The sequence below is a fragment of the Quercus lobata genome, chromosome 2 (assembly GCF_001633185.2).
Source record: "Quercus lobata isolate SW786 chromosome 2, ValleyOak3.0 Primary Assembly, whole genome shotgun sequence".
Lineage (NCBI taxonomy): Eukaryota > Viridiplantae > Streptophyta > Magnoliopsida > Fagales > Fagaceae > Quercus > Quercus lobata.
Window position 1 is genome coordinate 69470075 of NC_044905.1, and position 14682 is coordinate 69484756.

Sequence of the window (14682 nt, forward strand, 5' to 3'; positions counted from 1 at the left end):
CTCTTGTGGTTGGACCAAATGGTCATAGCAAGTTGTTTTTATTTGATTTAGTCTGTTTTTCCTTATTTATTTTTGGGCTGATAAATGGGCCTATTTTTTTTTTGAAGGGGTAGAGCACTTAGGCCTTTTAAATGGACCTGTTCTTCTCCCTTATAAGCAAAGGCCCATAAAGAGCCCAAAATCCATATTCTCTGATTTCTTTCTTACACCAAGCCCAGTGCTTCAAACCCTACACCAACACAGAGTGCAGAGAGAGAGAGAGAGAGAGAGAGAGAGAGAGAGGAGGAGGAATGGAAAGAAAGAATGAAGAAGAAGAAACAGAAACGGGAAAATCAGAATTGGATGCATCGCAAATAGAGTACGTGAGCTATGGAGGTGAACACCATCTACCCCTTGTCATGTCCCTTGTTGACCAAGAACTCAGTGAACCTTACTCCATCTTCACCTACCGTTACTTCGTCTATCTCTGGCCCCAACTTTCTTTCCTGGTACCCTTTACTTTCACTTCTATTGGGTTTCTTTCAAAACCAAAAATTTCTCACTCACTCACTCTGTAATTCGTTTGGTTTTTTTCTCTATGTGGGTTTAGGCTTTTCACAATGGGAAGTGTGTGGGGACGGTGGTGTGTAAGATGGGTCAGCATCGAAATACGTTCAGAGGCTACATTGCTATGCTGGTTGTCATCAAGCCTTATAGAGGCAAAGGCATTGGTAACTTTTCCCTTCCATCCAATCTAGTTAATGGGATGGAACTTCATTGAGCTAATTATGTTAATTGCATTTTGATCATCCTGAATTTTATTTACTTTTATTTGTGGCTGTGTCTAATTGTTTGTGTGTGTGTGTGTGTGTGTATAGAACTCTTAGATATGAGGTGAGCTTGTAAAGAGAAAGCATCATAAAGAATGCGATGTCATTCATGGGAAAAGTTTTTTCTAAATTTCAAGTCTTGTCCATTTCATGGTTCAGATTAAATTTTACAAATCTAAAGGTGTGCTTACTGTCACGTCATCAATATTAGATCCATAAAATAAAATCTTAACCGTGAAATGCACTAAATGGATAGGACTTGAATTGAAGAGAATCTTGTTCCATTTAGTTGAGTAACATATGTAATGATTGTTTGGTGATTATGCATTTCTTATATTTAAGTTGTTGGGTTACTTAGGAATGATAAGATTGTTGTAGTAGAAAATGATGGTCTAGTGCAATTTTGAGGCTACTGGCTTCTCATAATATCTATGCATTATTAAGTACTTTTATGATTTAGTGTGTCTCTAAAACTTTATTTAGGTACATCTTATTGGCTATACAATTTTGTATTATTATTGTCTAAGTTGAGATTTCCTTTATGTTGCAGCTACAGAACTTGTTACCAGATCTATCAAAGTGATGATGGAATCTGGTTGTGAAGAGGTATGTCAATGTGGATTCTAATGTTACCATTGTGTGTTATGCTGTATCAATTTATTCCAAAATACTCCTCCATATATAATTTTTGAAGGTGATGATCCATATAGAGAAAGTAATTTAAATGAATAGCTTGGATTTTACAAACTTGTTTAAGGTTTCCTAAGTGGTTTATTAGGATTTATTTGGCTTTTACCTCTTTCCCTTCATCCTCATAAAGTAAAGCAGAGAAGGTCAATAGAATTGTAAATTGATTGAGCAATGATGTATTGGCTTCCCATTTCATTCTGTTTTTTAAATCATGGCCTGCATTATTGTTTCTTGCTATTGCGCCCCCCCCCCCCCCCTCCAAAAAAAAAAAAATGATTGGTATATACACCTGAAATAGCATATTTAATTGATTGGTCCATTCAAAAGATTAAAATTCAATGACTTGGTTAATGGAATATGGGTGTGCTTCCATGAGGATACCAATAGTGATGTTTTCTTCATTTGCACCAACATTTCCCAACTACAATTATTCTTTAGTATGATTCATGGTGTTCTTGAGTTTGTCATTTTTTTTCTAGCAATGTTCGGCAGGGAATATACTGACTCATGCTTATTATTGTTATTTTCTTAATCTTCTTTCTTATTTTTATTATTACTTTGTGAAGGTAACATTGGAAGCAGAAGTCACAAATAAAGGAGCATTAGCACTGTATGGCCGTCTGGGGTTTATTAGGGCAAAACGGCTCTTCCGGTACTACTTGAATGGAGTTGATGCTTTCCGTCTGAAGCTTTTATTCCCTTGTCCAGATTTATATCCCTCCCTGCCTATGATAGCAAACAAAGATGAAAGCTACAGTCACAATGATCACATACCACATGAAGAATGTTGTGAGCTACATCAACACTTGTAATTTAGATTTTCCAGCTCAGTATATGTTTATCCACAAAATTGTGCAGTTCAGTGCTAGAGTCATTTATGATTTATCTATAACTTTTTATCTCTGACATAATTTCGCAATGAGATGTATACTATCTTCATGATCCATCATTTGCAATGCTTATTCTTAGAAAGCTCTGTTTTTTTTTCATATTGCTAATTGGTTTACCATGCTGATTTTGAAAGCTTCAGAATTTATTGTCTTTACACAATATACACTTTTTTACTAGGTATTCACTAGAATGGAATGGATAAAGATACCGTAGCATATTAGAAATGCTGTGTCTTAAAAGCAGTGAAAACCTGTTGTTCCCAGTACATATTGCATTTAGGAAGACAAAACAAGTCTTCTGGAAGAGTCAATGTGTAGCAAACCGCCAACCTGTTGGCCAAATTTGAGTTCCTATTATTTTGTAATAGGCTTAAAAGTTTGTCTTTGCCTCACCTCAAAGTTGGAAGCAAGCATATCATTTGGTGCATGCAGACAGCAGACTTAGAATTTTGCTTGGTGAGGTTATTGTTCATAAACCTGGGCAAAATGAAGGTATAACTTGCAAGAAAGTGGGTAACTAGCCCAGTCTGCAACTGTTATTGTCGTATCATGAAGATAAACCTTCTCATTAATCTTTTTCTGTTCTTCAATTATAATCTTATTGAATGCTATACAAGCCAAGATAGAAGAAGCCAGGTCTCAGAATTGCAAAAGCAGCCCTCATCTTCAACTCCCTTGGTACTGAAAGATTCTTGAACAAGAACTTCTTGAGCTTCTTACCAAAGAGGAATAGCTATGGAAGAAAAAAAATAAGTGTGGCTGACAGTAGCTAATCTTTGTAAGTTTTTTCATCTTTCTACGAAATACTTTTTGACATTCTCAAAGATGGCAGTGGCAATTGGATATCAGCCAGAGTAGATTGGAGCTAGTTTCATAAATCGTTTTTAGGCTCTTTTCACATCTTCTCCCCAGTTTTCTATGGTTTGAAGGGTCTTCTTCCTCAGCCCATCACAAAAGATGAAAATGCTGAGTTAATTTATGCGATGTTCAGCTTGGGAAGACTCAAAGCAATCATGTCTGCTGTGTTTTATAAACCCTAATGCCAATTTTGGAAAAATAAAGTCATGTTAGTTGCTAATGGCTGTGTTAAAAGAGGTAAATCACACTTATATTGCTTTAATACCCAAATTTGATAGTGCTTTAAATGCTAATGAGCTTTAGACCTATTAGTTTGGGTAATGCTATTTATAAGGTGATTTCTAAGAAAATAGCTATTGAAATTAACATGAAATTTAGATACAATTTCTTAGGTGTAGTACTTTATTTCTATGTCCACATCATTGTTGTAACGATTGACCACCTGCTTAAAAAGCCCTTCTATAGGCTAGATGCCACTAGTTGTCTCGTGCAATGGTCAGTTGAACTGAGTGAGTTATTGCCTAAAGATAGCTATCAAAGAACAAGTATTTGGCAAACTTTGTGGTAGAACTCATGCATCATGAAAAGATAGAACCCGAAAGGGTAGAGGCTGATCCAAAAACAGGGCAGGAGGAAGACCAACCATGGTTTATGGATGTGGACGAGTTCTCTAATAACAAGGCAGGGGGAGCATGACTCGTATTAACCTTGAGTAATTCTAGTACCACATAGTAAGGATTAGTTTGTAGTACTAGAATTACTCTTACAAAATTTCAAAATCTTTGAGGTTTTCAAGTATCCGAATTTGGGTTTTAGGCATGGATTTCTCCAACCTTTTTCAAGTAGGCAACAACTGCAAATACATAGCACCACTTGACCGGATTCTAGTTCTCAGATTTTGACGGTGTTGCGGGTGGTGATTTTGACTATGATGAGTGGAAGGACAATGGATAATCATTGAGAACCAACATATGGGATATTCTTCTTGTGATTTCTGCTTAGTGCTTCAGAAAATTTCTCATAAATTTTCAAATAGCTACCACCTTTGTACTTGAAGAAAGTATGCCAAGGCCAACCAGCCAACTGAGTTGATGGTAGTTCAGTAGTTCTACTTCTACCTGATTTTTTTTCCTTTTTAAGTTTCTTTGGAAAAGAGAAGAAGACATTGTAACTCGTGAGAATGCTTTATTAGTTTTGAGTCATAAGAGATGCAAAATAGAGTGTCGACACACCATGTTTTAAGCCCAAAATGACCGTGATGGCAATATGGCCAAAATCAAGTAAAATGTCTCATGAACAAGCCCATACATCAGGAAGCACAAGTCAGCAGGATATATGAGAATAAAACTCATTTGTATTTCAGTATAATATTTTGAGAAAATATCTCCACTGAGGCAATACAAGCTATTTTTCCCATTTGCAGGCGCTTTGTTAACCAATTAGCAATATGACCACTGATCTGAAGATTTTTTTTTTTTTTTCCTTTTTTATTTTAAGAAATTAAATGAGTCGTTTAGGTGGAGGAGCAACAATTTGACAACATGAAAGTTTCAAACTTCTCCCTTTGTGTTCCAATTTCCAAACACCGACCAATCAAATTGCCATACACAGTAACGTTTGGAAATACCAAAAACAATAATTTTAATATTACTCCTATAAATAAAATAAAATAAAAAAGTCAAACGCGTTGATTCCAACAACACTCACGGATTTATTACAAACACTAGTAAGAATAAGGACTGCACGTGCTGCTGCCCAAATTTAAGATAGAATTTTTTTTTTGAAATAGTAACAAACCATGTATTTAAATTTAGAAAAAATATTTAATATATGACTATCAGCTATTTATTTAGTATGATACTTTATTAGGAAAAGGTATTTGGTATCAAATGATACCATGTCAACGGTATCAAAATCCAATAAATGTAAAACATGTCAGCAAAAAATAACTAACTCACTAACAATTAAAATACATGTGTTAGTAAGTAGTTATTTTTGCACACATGTCTTTCGTTTATTAGATTTTAATACAGATAACGTGATATCATTTTATATAAAATACCTACGTTTCTCTGGCTGTTAGGGTTAGGGTTTTTCCTCTCTAGCCACCTGTAGAATATTTGTCCCTTGCTTGTCTAGGTTTCATTCCCTTCAAGTTTCCCTTGATCTTGGTAGGCCAAACTGTTAGTGCTAGGTGGCAGGACTGAGTCCATTGGCTGTGACTCTAGTTTGTGCATTTTCTTCTAGGATGTATGGAAGGTTTGGAAGGCATGTGGTCCCGTTTTTCGTTATCTAAAGAAGAAGAAGTTGGTGCGGAAGTTTCAAAACATAATGAAAAGGAGATCCACAGGTTGGCTAGCCGTTTCTTCACTAAACGGGTATTGAATGCGGAGGCAGTGGGGCGCACATTCAAACCTTTATGGAAACTGATCAGAGAAGTGAAAATTCGCGACCTTGGAGATAATATTCTGGTTTTTGATTTTGAGGATGGTCTGGACTTGGAACGAGTTTTAACCCTAGAACCGTGGAAGTATGATAAGCACATGGTGGTTTTCAAACATGCTACGGAGATTGAAGTAATCCCAACGATAGAATTTAACAAGGCTACGTTTTGGGTTCAGATCCACAACGTACTTGAAAATTCCCTTACTTAAGGCACAACTGAAGCAGTGGGCAACACCATTGGGAAGGTTGTGGAGGTTGCGGATTTAAAGGATGATGGTAGTGGGAATGAGTTCCTCAAGGTCATGGTAGCCATGGATATATTGAAACCATTACCAAGCTGTCGAAAACTATGGTCTGAAGGTAAACAAGTGGGGTGGGTGGGATTTAGATATGAACGCCTCCCAAATTTTTGCTATTGGTGTGGTAGAGTGACGTATGGAGAGAGGGACTGTGCATTATGGCTTATGAGTAAAGGCAGTTTGAGAAAGAAGGATCAACAGTTTGGTGAGTGGGTTAGGGCTGATTCAATTTGTGGGGTGAGGAAATCTGTCACAGTCATTACTGGTGCATCATGCACACAAGCTCCTTGGTAGAGGAAGCCGGGTAGCAGAGTTGCCTCTAGCCAAAGTCAATCCGAGGAGGATTCTAGCTAATCATTGAAGGTGGTTGGGTGGGGTAAGAAGGTAGGTAAGGAAACTATGATGAGAATTATAGGAGGTTTGAACTTGAATCTTGAAGAAAGCAATGCTAAATCAACACCAAGTGTACTTAAGAGAGGAAGAAAAGGCTTTGGTGGAAACAAAGGGGCTGATCAGGTGGCTAGTACGCCTACCACTCCTTTGGGTGACTATTCTAACAGATCTCCAACTGTGACACCTTCAAACCTAACTAGGAAGTGGACAAAAATAGCTCGTGCATCTAGCACATGTAATGTTAATGGACCACTGATTATGGACTCAGACCATAGGCCAAGTATTGACAAAGATGAGGAACAAGGAGGTAAGAGGCAGTGTATGGACATTTGTAGGGATGATAATAAGGTGAATTTTCAGGTGGTGGCTGGATTCCAGTACCACTGGATGCAATAAGTTGCTTAAGCTGGAACTATCGGGGGCTTGGGAACCCCCAGACTGAAGATGAACTAATTGCTTTGGTTAGCAATAAAGATACCAAAATTGTTTTCTTAATGAAAACAAAACTTGAGAAAATTTCAATGGAAAGAATAGGTCGTAAGATGCAGTTTAATAATATTTTTGTTGTGCCACGTGTGAACATGGCTGGTGGTCTAGCATTGTTATGGAGAGAGGAGATTAACTTGGATATTCAAATGTATTCTAATTGTCACATTGATGCTTTTATAAACAATGGAGTTGATGACACCTGGCGGTTTACGGGTTTTTATGAAGATCTGGAGACCACCAACTGGGAAAACTCCTAGTCCTTGCTTAGAGCTTTAAGTCACTGAAGCAATTATCCTTGGGTGGCTATGGGGGATTTTAATGAAATTATTTTAGCTGAAGAAAAACAAAGGGGTTTGGATAGGACTGAAGCTCAAATACAAAGTTTCAAAGATGCTTTGGATTGTTGTAGGTTGAAAGATCTAGGGTTTAATGGCTTCCCTTTCACTTGGTGTAATAGGAGACCTGGAGATTAGAATATGTGGATTAGACTAGATAGGGGTGTGGCAACAGTTGAGTGGATCCTTCGCTACCCAACTACTAGGATCCACCATTTGGACTGTTTTCATTCAGATCACAAACCGATTATCCTATGCATGGACTTGGAGTTGAACAAGTTCTACAGGAAAAGCAGGCCATTCCGGTTCGAAGTTATGCGGCTCAAAGATAGCACATGTGAGGAGGTGATTAGAAACTCTTGGAAGCAATCTGATCTGCTTGGGTTAGTGTGGAGTTTCAACAGAAACATTTCTTCATGTCAGGTTGATCTTAAGGTGTGGAACCGAAACACTTTTGGGCATGTCCGTAACACTTTGCAACGAAGTATGAGGGAATTGAAGTTGGCAGAAGAATCTGTTGAATACAAGTCCAATCAGGGGCACATCTTTGAGCTTAGAACCCATATTGAGGAGCTAAAGAATAAAGAAGAGTGTATGTGGAAGCAAAGGTCTAGAACTGAGTGGCTAAAGGAGGGTGATAAAAATACGAGGTATTTTCATTGCAAGGCTAACCAAAGAAATAAAAGAAATTATATTGCAGGTTTGGAGGATGATGCGGGTACATGGTGGGAGGATGAAGGCCGAATGGGTGGGCTAATTGAGGGCTACTTCAACTCTTTATTTTCCACCTTCTATCCGTCTGATTTTGATGACATTCTTAGTGGCATCCACCCGAAAATTTCAGATGAGATGAATGATGTCTTGACCCGGGAGTTCACTGCTGATGAGATTCAACATGCCCTTAAGCAAATGGCCCCTACCACTGCCCCTGGACCCAATAGTATGTCTCCTATCTTCTACGAAACTTTTTGGAATATTGTGGGTAATGATATGATTTAAACAGTGCTTAATGCTCTTAACTCGGGGTGTGTCCATGAATCCCTCAATGAAACATTTATTGCCCTTATTCCAAAATTCAAAAACCCTAAAAAGGTTTCAGATTTTAGGCCCATTAGTCTATGTAATGTGGTTTATAAATTGATATCCAAGGTGGTGTTTAATCGGTTGAAAAAAAACCATTCCTAACATTTTTTCTAATTCCCAAAGTGTTTTCCTACCAAGGAGGCTTATAACTGATAATGTGTTGGTAGCCTTTGAGACACTACCTTACCTCAAACGTAAGACCCAAGGGAAAGATGGGTAAATGGCACTAAAATTAGACATGAGCAAAGCTTACGATAGGGTTGAATAGACTTTTCTGGAGAAGGTTATAAGGAATTTGGGGTTTGCTGAAAGTATTGTTAAACTGATTATGTCGTGTATGTCATCTGTCACTTATGCTGTTCTCCTCAATGGACAACCTGTGGGGAATATAAAACCTTCCAAAGGTTTAAGGCAAGGGGACCCGTTATCCCCTTACCTGTTTTTACTTTGTGCTCTTGGGTTGCAAAGCTTGCTCCATAAAGCTAAGGTTAATGGTGAAATTAATGGGGTTGCTATCTGTCGTAATGGTCTAAGAATTTCTCACTTATTTTTTGCAGATGATAGTGTGGTGTTTTATAGAGCTAAGGAGAAGGAATGTCAAAAAATAATTGATTTGCTCTCCATTTATGAAAGAGGATCGGGGCAGAAAATTAATAGGGATAAAACTAATATTTTCTTCAGCTTTAATACTCCTCCTAGGGATCAGATTGCCATACAACAGCTTCTGGATGTGCCTGCTATTCGCCAATATGAAAAATATCTTGGGTTACCAGCACCTGTGGGTCGAGCAAAAAAGCAAAGTTTTATCTATCTCAAAAAGAGGGTTTGGAAGAAGCTCCAAGGGTGGAAGGAAAAAAATCCTTTCCCAGGCAGGTAGAGAAGTGCTCATTAAGTCCGTCATTCGGGCTATCCCAACCTACACGATGAGTTGTTTCAAGCTTTCGAAAGGGCTTGTTAAGAAGTTGGAGGTTCTTATACGAAAGTTTTGGTGGGGATATAGCAGTGATAATAGAAAGGTTCATTGGGTAAAATGGGAGAGGTTATGTGAGGCTAAGGAAGTTGGGGGGTTGGGGTTCAAAGAGATAGAGAAGTTTAATGATTCATTGCTCGCTAAGCAGGTTTGGCGAATGATCAACAACCCGAACTCTCTATGCCACCATGTGTTCAAAGCTAGATTTTTTCCAAATTGTTCGATTCTTGAAGCAAAAGATTCATCCACTAGGTCTTATGTGTAGAAGAGCATCCTAAGTGCTAGAGATGTGATTAGAAAGGGAATGGTTTGGAGGATTGGGAATGGTAGTACGGCTAGGATTAAAGAAGATAATTGGTTGCCCGTTAAGTCCAATAGATCTGTTACCTCTCCCCTTACCTCTCTTCAACCTGAAACCAAGGTAAGTGCTTTGATTAATCAAGACCTTGGTATATGGAAAACAAAGATGGTTGAGATTTTTTTCCTCCCCCATAAAGCCTCAATAATCTTAGGTATCCCACTTAGCAGCAGGTTGCCCCCTGACCGACCCACATGGGGCTTAACAGCCAATGGATTGTTCTCTACAAAGAGTGCCTACAAGCTGTTGGTCTCCCTTGATAACTCAAAATCTACAGGCAGTTCAGATGGAGCCTCTCAAAGGAAATTCTAGAAGGGTTTGTGGAGTTTAAGAATGTCGAACAAGGTTAAACATTTTGCGTGGAGGAACTGTAACAATGCTCTCCCCACGATGTCCAGCTTGGCACATCGGCACATTAGCACCTCTGATCTTTGTGAGCAATGCAAGGCTGCTCCCGAGGACACCATCCATGCTCTACAGGCGTGCAAAGAGTTTGAGGGAGTTTGGGGTTCTCTATCTTGGGCTCGTCCCACTTCTCTAGCCCGCCCTCAAAGTTTTAACGATTTATTGGATTGTTTTCTGCAGGTACAGGAGGATTACAGGAAGGAACTATTCATCATGGTGGCCTGGGCTGTGTGGAACCATCGCAACTCATTGAAATTTGGCCACCCAACAGTAGCCGTGGACTGTATCAGCTCCAAGGCAAGTGCCATGCTTCAATAATTTCTATCAGTGCAAGCCTCCCCTGTTACGGCTCCCACAACTGCTGCTCTTCACCAATGGAGACCTCTAGAGTATCCATTTTTCAAGGCAAACTTCGATGCTGCGATATTCAAGACCAAATCCTTGGCTGGTATCAGTGTGATCATTCGAGACGGCATGGGAGAAGCAATTGGAGCTCTAACAATGCCAATCCCTTTAGCCAACTCAGTTGCAACCTTGGAAGCTTTGGCTTGTCGTAGGGCGGTGCTGTTCGCCAAGGAAATAGGACTCTCAGACATGATCTTTGAAGGTGATTATGCAGAAGTGATCCAAGTAGTCACCCAAGAGAATTCGAACCACTCGGACTTTGGTCACATTATTGATGATATTAGGATTTTAGCTTCAGACTTAAACTCATTTCAGTTTTGTCATGTGAAACGTAACTGTAACGTAGTTGTTGATGCTCTCGCTAAAAGAGCAAAAAATTCCTCAAGCTTAGATGTTTAGCTTGAAGATGTACCGGATGATATTGTTCACCTTCTTTCTTTTGATGTTCCTTAAGCAATAATAGTTTCTGCTAGGCCAAGTTTTGGTTTGGTTTCTCAAAAAAAAAAAAATGATATAAAATACTTTTTTTATTTCGTAGAACCTATTTATTAAAGACAATATATATCTACTCACAAAAAAAAAAAAAAAAAAAAAAAAAATCTACTAAGAATGATAACAAATGTCATCATCTTTCCAATAATAAACAACTAAGATTTTGATAAAATATCATAATATTTAAATTTTCACAATAAATGATGACATATGCTACAATTGAAAACTTTTTATCAAATTAAATACACAACCATTTGCAATGAATATATTTTTTTTTTTTTTTATGAAATATTTAGGAAACATAAACGGAAACATATCATTTAATTAATTAGAAAAAACAACATCCTGATACAAAGCTTCCCTAACTATTGGAGGAACATCTTCCATCCAATACAGATCTTGACTAATGTTTCTAGCAAATTGAGCTAACTCATGAGCCACTCTATTCCCTCCACGATCTTGACTAATGTTTCTAGCAAATTGAGCTAACTCATGAGCCACTCTATTCCCTCCACGCCTAGTACATTCAATCCTAACCCATTGCAAGTTCCGAACCAAATGATGAATATCCCCAACAACATTTCCAATCAAAGAAAAATCATCCTGCAAAGCCGAAACAGCTTTCATGACAGAAGAATTATCCCCTTCAATGACAAGTTCAGAGAAGCCAGCATCAATGGCAAATTCAATAGCTTTCCGACATGCGAGAAACTCAGCCTCCTCACTAGAAGATACCTCAGGACCCTTTGCTGCCATGGCTGCCATAACCTCACCCTTTTTCGTTCCGAATAACTACACCAAAACCTGAACTTTTAAGAGCCGAAAACAGAGCTGCATCAAAGTTAAGCTTGAAGATCAAAGGAGGAGGGGGCTGCCAAGTGTCCTGAGAAGCTAGCCCTCCATGTGATGGTCCCATTAATGCAGAAGCAGTCCGAAACTCCTCAAGAACCTCTGTTGCCCGATTATTCAACCAGCCTGGGTCATGAAACTTACCCCCATGCACAACCCGATTTCTTTGATTCCAAATCAGCCATGCTTGAACTAGCACAACCTCCAGATCATGAGACTCTACCCGCTCCATTAAGTATTCCATTAAATGAAGCATATCCACCATACCTGACCCACCTTTCTGCAGAATTTTTAAGCTACCTGCCCACACATCTCTAGCCGCATCACAATCCCAAAGTGCGTGGACAACTGACTCCGGAAACCTCAAGCAAATTGGGCACATCGCATCTGCAATAATCTTTCTCTTAGACAGATTCAATTTTGTTGGTAAAATTTCATTACAAGCTCTCCACCCAAACACCTTTATTTTGTTGGGAATTCTAAGCTTCCAAATTGCAGGCCAAACTTCCTTTCCAGCACAACCCCGAGAACATTCAGCTACCCTTCCTTCACTCAACACTTTCCTAGCCACCTTGTAAGCGGATTTAACAGTAAAAATCCCCTTCCTTTGGTGCATCCAGATCATACAGTCCTCCACATGTCTTCGGCTGAGCTGAATTCTACAAATAGCTTCTGCATCTTCTTTTTCAAACATATCCATGATAAAATCAGCCCTCCATGCATGCAAGTCTTGGTCAATTAGTTCAGCAACAGTCGCCTCACGAACTTCATCTTCCACTAGATTTAGAGGAGCATTTGTTGGATAATTTGGTATCCATTTATCCCCTAGAATCTGAATAGAGTGGCCATTCCCAACTCTCCAGCAACATCCAGCCTTCAAAGTAGGAAAAGCAGCCACAATACTCTTCCAAACAAAAGAGCAATTTGGTGACTTCTTAGCAGCAAAAAGAGAGGTTCTTGGAAAATATCTAGCTTTGAGGCATTGGAACACCAAAGAATTATCATCATGCAGCAACCTCCACCCTTGTTTAGCTAACATTGCTAAATTAAAGGCCCTTAGATCCCTAAACCCCAATCCTCCCTCCCTTTTTGATAGCGTCAATTTTTCCCACCTCTGCCAATGAATTTTCCTTTCATTCCCCACCTGTCCCCACCAAAACTTAGCACACATTGCATCCAACTCATCACAAAGTTTCAAAGGGAGTTGGAAAACACTCATAGTGTAAGTAGGAATGGACTGAGCAACTGCTTTAATCAGAATTTCCTTACCAGCCTTAGACAACATCTTCCCCTTCCACCCCTGTAGCTTTTTCCATATCCTATCCTTCAAGTATGAGAACGTATGATACTTTTTACTCCCTACTAATGTAGGCAGCCCTAAATAGGACTCAAATCGGTTCACTTCCTGCACTCCCAAAATCCTTAAAATGCCCTGCTTCTGGCCGGCTGAAGTATTGCTACTAAAAAAGACCGAGGACTTTTCCAAGTTTATGCACTGGCCTGACGCATTAGCATAAGTCTGAAGCACCTCAGAAACAACCTCCACTTCATTTTGAGTTGCCTTGCAAAATAAGAGGGAATCATCTGCAAACAATAAGTTAGAAATTTTCGGTGCCCCTCTGCAAATGGAAGCGCCATGAATTTTGCCATCAGATTCTGCTTTTGCCAACAAAGATGTAAATCCCTCTACACATAACAGAAATAAATACGGTGAAAGAGGGTCTCCTTGGCGGATTCCCCTAGTCGGAGTCACATTCCCATAAGGCTTTCCATTAAGAAGAATAGAGAATGATGTGGTGGTAACACAGGTCATCACTCTCTCAATCCATTTATTTGGAAAACCCAGCTTTTGCATAATGCCCTGTAAGAATAGCCATTCCACTCGATCATATGCTTTGCTGACATCCAGCTTCAAAGCCAAAGCACCTGTTTTACCCTTCTTCCTAACATGCATGGAATGCAAGACCTCATATGCCACAATAACATTATCTGTAATAAGTCTACCTGGAACAAAAGCACTCTGAGTGGGAGAAATAATATCAGGAAGCACTTGTTTCAGTCTATTGGCAAGGACTTTAGAGATAACCTTATAAATGACATTACAGAGGCTAATAGGTCTAAATTCAGACATTTTCTCAGGATTTTTCACTTTAGGGATAAGCACAATGTTGGTATGATTTAAATCTGGTAACATAACTCCATTATTCAAAAAATCTAACACAGCATTCACTACATCATCACCTACAATATGCCAGAATTTTTGATAAAATAAGGCATTCATACCATCTGGGCCAGGTGCCTTTGTTGGTCCCATCTGAAAAACAGCTTCCTTGATTTCATCAACAGTAAAATCCCCAGAAAGCATCTCCTGCATGTCTGTAGTCACTTTGGCCGAAACTGTACTTAAACACTCCTCCATTTGATGACATGATCCTGCAGAAAAAAGATTATCAAAATAATCAACTGCAACCCTGGCTATATCCTCCACCTCCTCCACCCACTGCTCCTGTGAGTTCATGATGCCCTTTATATGATTCCGTCGTCGCCGTTGTGAGGCTTTTGAATGGAAAAATTTAGTATTTCGATCCCCATGTTTCAACCATGCAACCCTAGATCTCTGTGCCCAATAAATCTCCTGTTTCAACAAGAGATCATCCAACTGTTTACTAACTGCCAAAAACTCCACCTTACTTTCATCAGTAGTGACAGCTCTATTAATTCTATCAAGCCGATTCTGAAGGGATTTAATTTCTTCCTCCTCAGGTCTAGTCCTTGTGTCTCCCCATGCCTTTAATTCATCACCACATGCCCTAATTTTTGCATGCACATCTGCCAAACCCGAAGCCCCACTTCCTGCCAAACTCCATGCTTGCTGAACCCGAGGCTCACAGTCATCCCACAACAACCAACAT

The 14682-nt window shown here is 39.1% G+C and overlaps 2 protein-coding genes across 2 annotated transcripts; one reads left to right on the plus strand and one right to left on the minus strand.

The window, feature by feature from the left end:
• Positions 1-239: 239 nt before the first annotated feature.
• On the plus strand, positions 240-2471 carry LOC115978206 (N-alpha-acetyltransferase MAK3). The gene is made up of 4 exons (XM_031100220.1): positions 240-488; positions 590-710; positions 1360-1415; positions 2066-2471. Exons 1-4 carry the CDS (start codon positions 291-293, stop codon positions 2309-2311), a joined length of 621 nt encoding a protein of 206 aa, XP_030956080.1. The 5' UTR covers positions 240-290; the 3' UTR covers positions 2312-2471.
• An 8753-nt stretch (positions 2472-11224) lies between these two features.
• On the minus strand, positions 11225-11688 carry LOC115976352. The gene is made up of 2 exons (XM_031097576.1): positions 11390-11688; positions 11225-11329 (listed from the first exon to the last, which is right to left on the minus strand). The coding sequence occupies exons 1-2, from the start codon at positions 11684-11686 to the stop codon at positions 11246-11248; spliced, it is 381 nt and encodes a 126-aa protein (XP_030953436.1). The 5' UTR covers positions 11687-11688; the 3' UTR covers positions 11225-11245.
• Between the last annotated feature and the right edge of the window lie 2994 nt (positions 11689-14682).

Excerpts from the sequence above, each read along its gene's own strand:
- LOC115976352 (XM_031097576.1), bottom strand. The coding sequence starts at position 11,686 with ATGGCAGCCATGGCAGCAAAGGGTCCTGAGGTATCTTCTAGTGAGGAG. Across the intron at positions 11,330-11,389 it reads TAGCTCAATTTGCTAGAAAC|ATTAGTCAAGATCTGTATTG; the intron begins ATTAGTCAAGAT and ends TTTGCTAGAAAC.
- LOC115978206 (XM_031100220.1), top strand. The coding sequence starts at position 291 with ATGGAAAGAAAGAATGAAGAAGAAGAAACAGAAACGGGAAAATCAGAA. Across the intron at positions 711-1,359 it reads TTATAGAGGCAAAGGCATTG|CTACAGAACTTGTTACCAGA; the intron begins GTAACTTTTCCC and ends TTTATGTTGCAG. Across the intron at positions 1,416-2,065 it reads TGGAATCTGGTTGTGAAGAG|GTAACATTGGAAGCAGAAGT; the intron begins GTATGTCAATGT and ends TACTTTGTGAAG.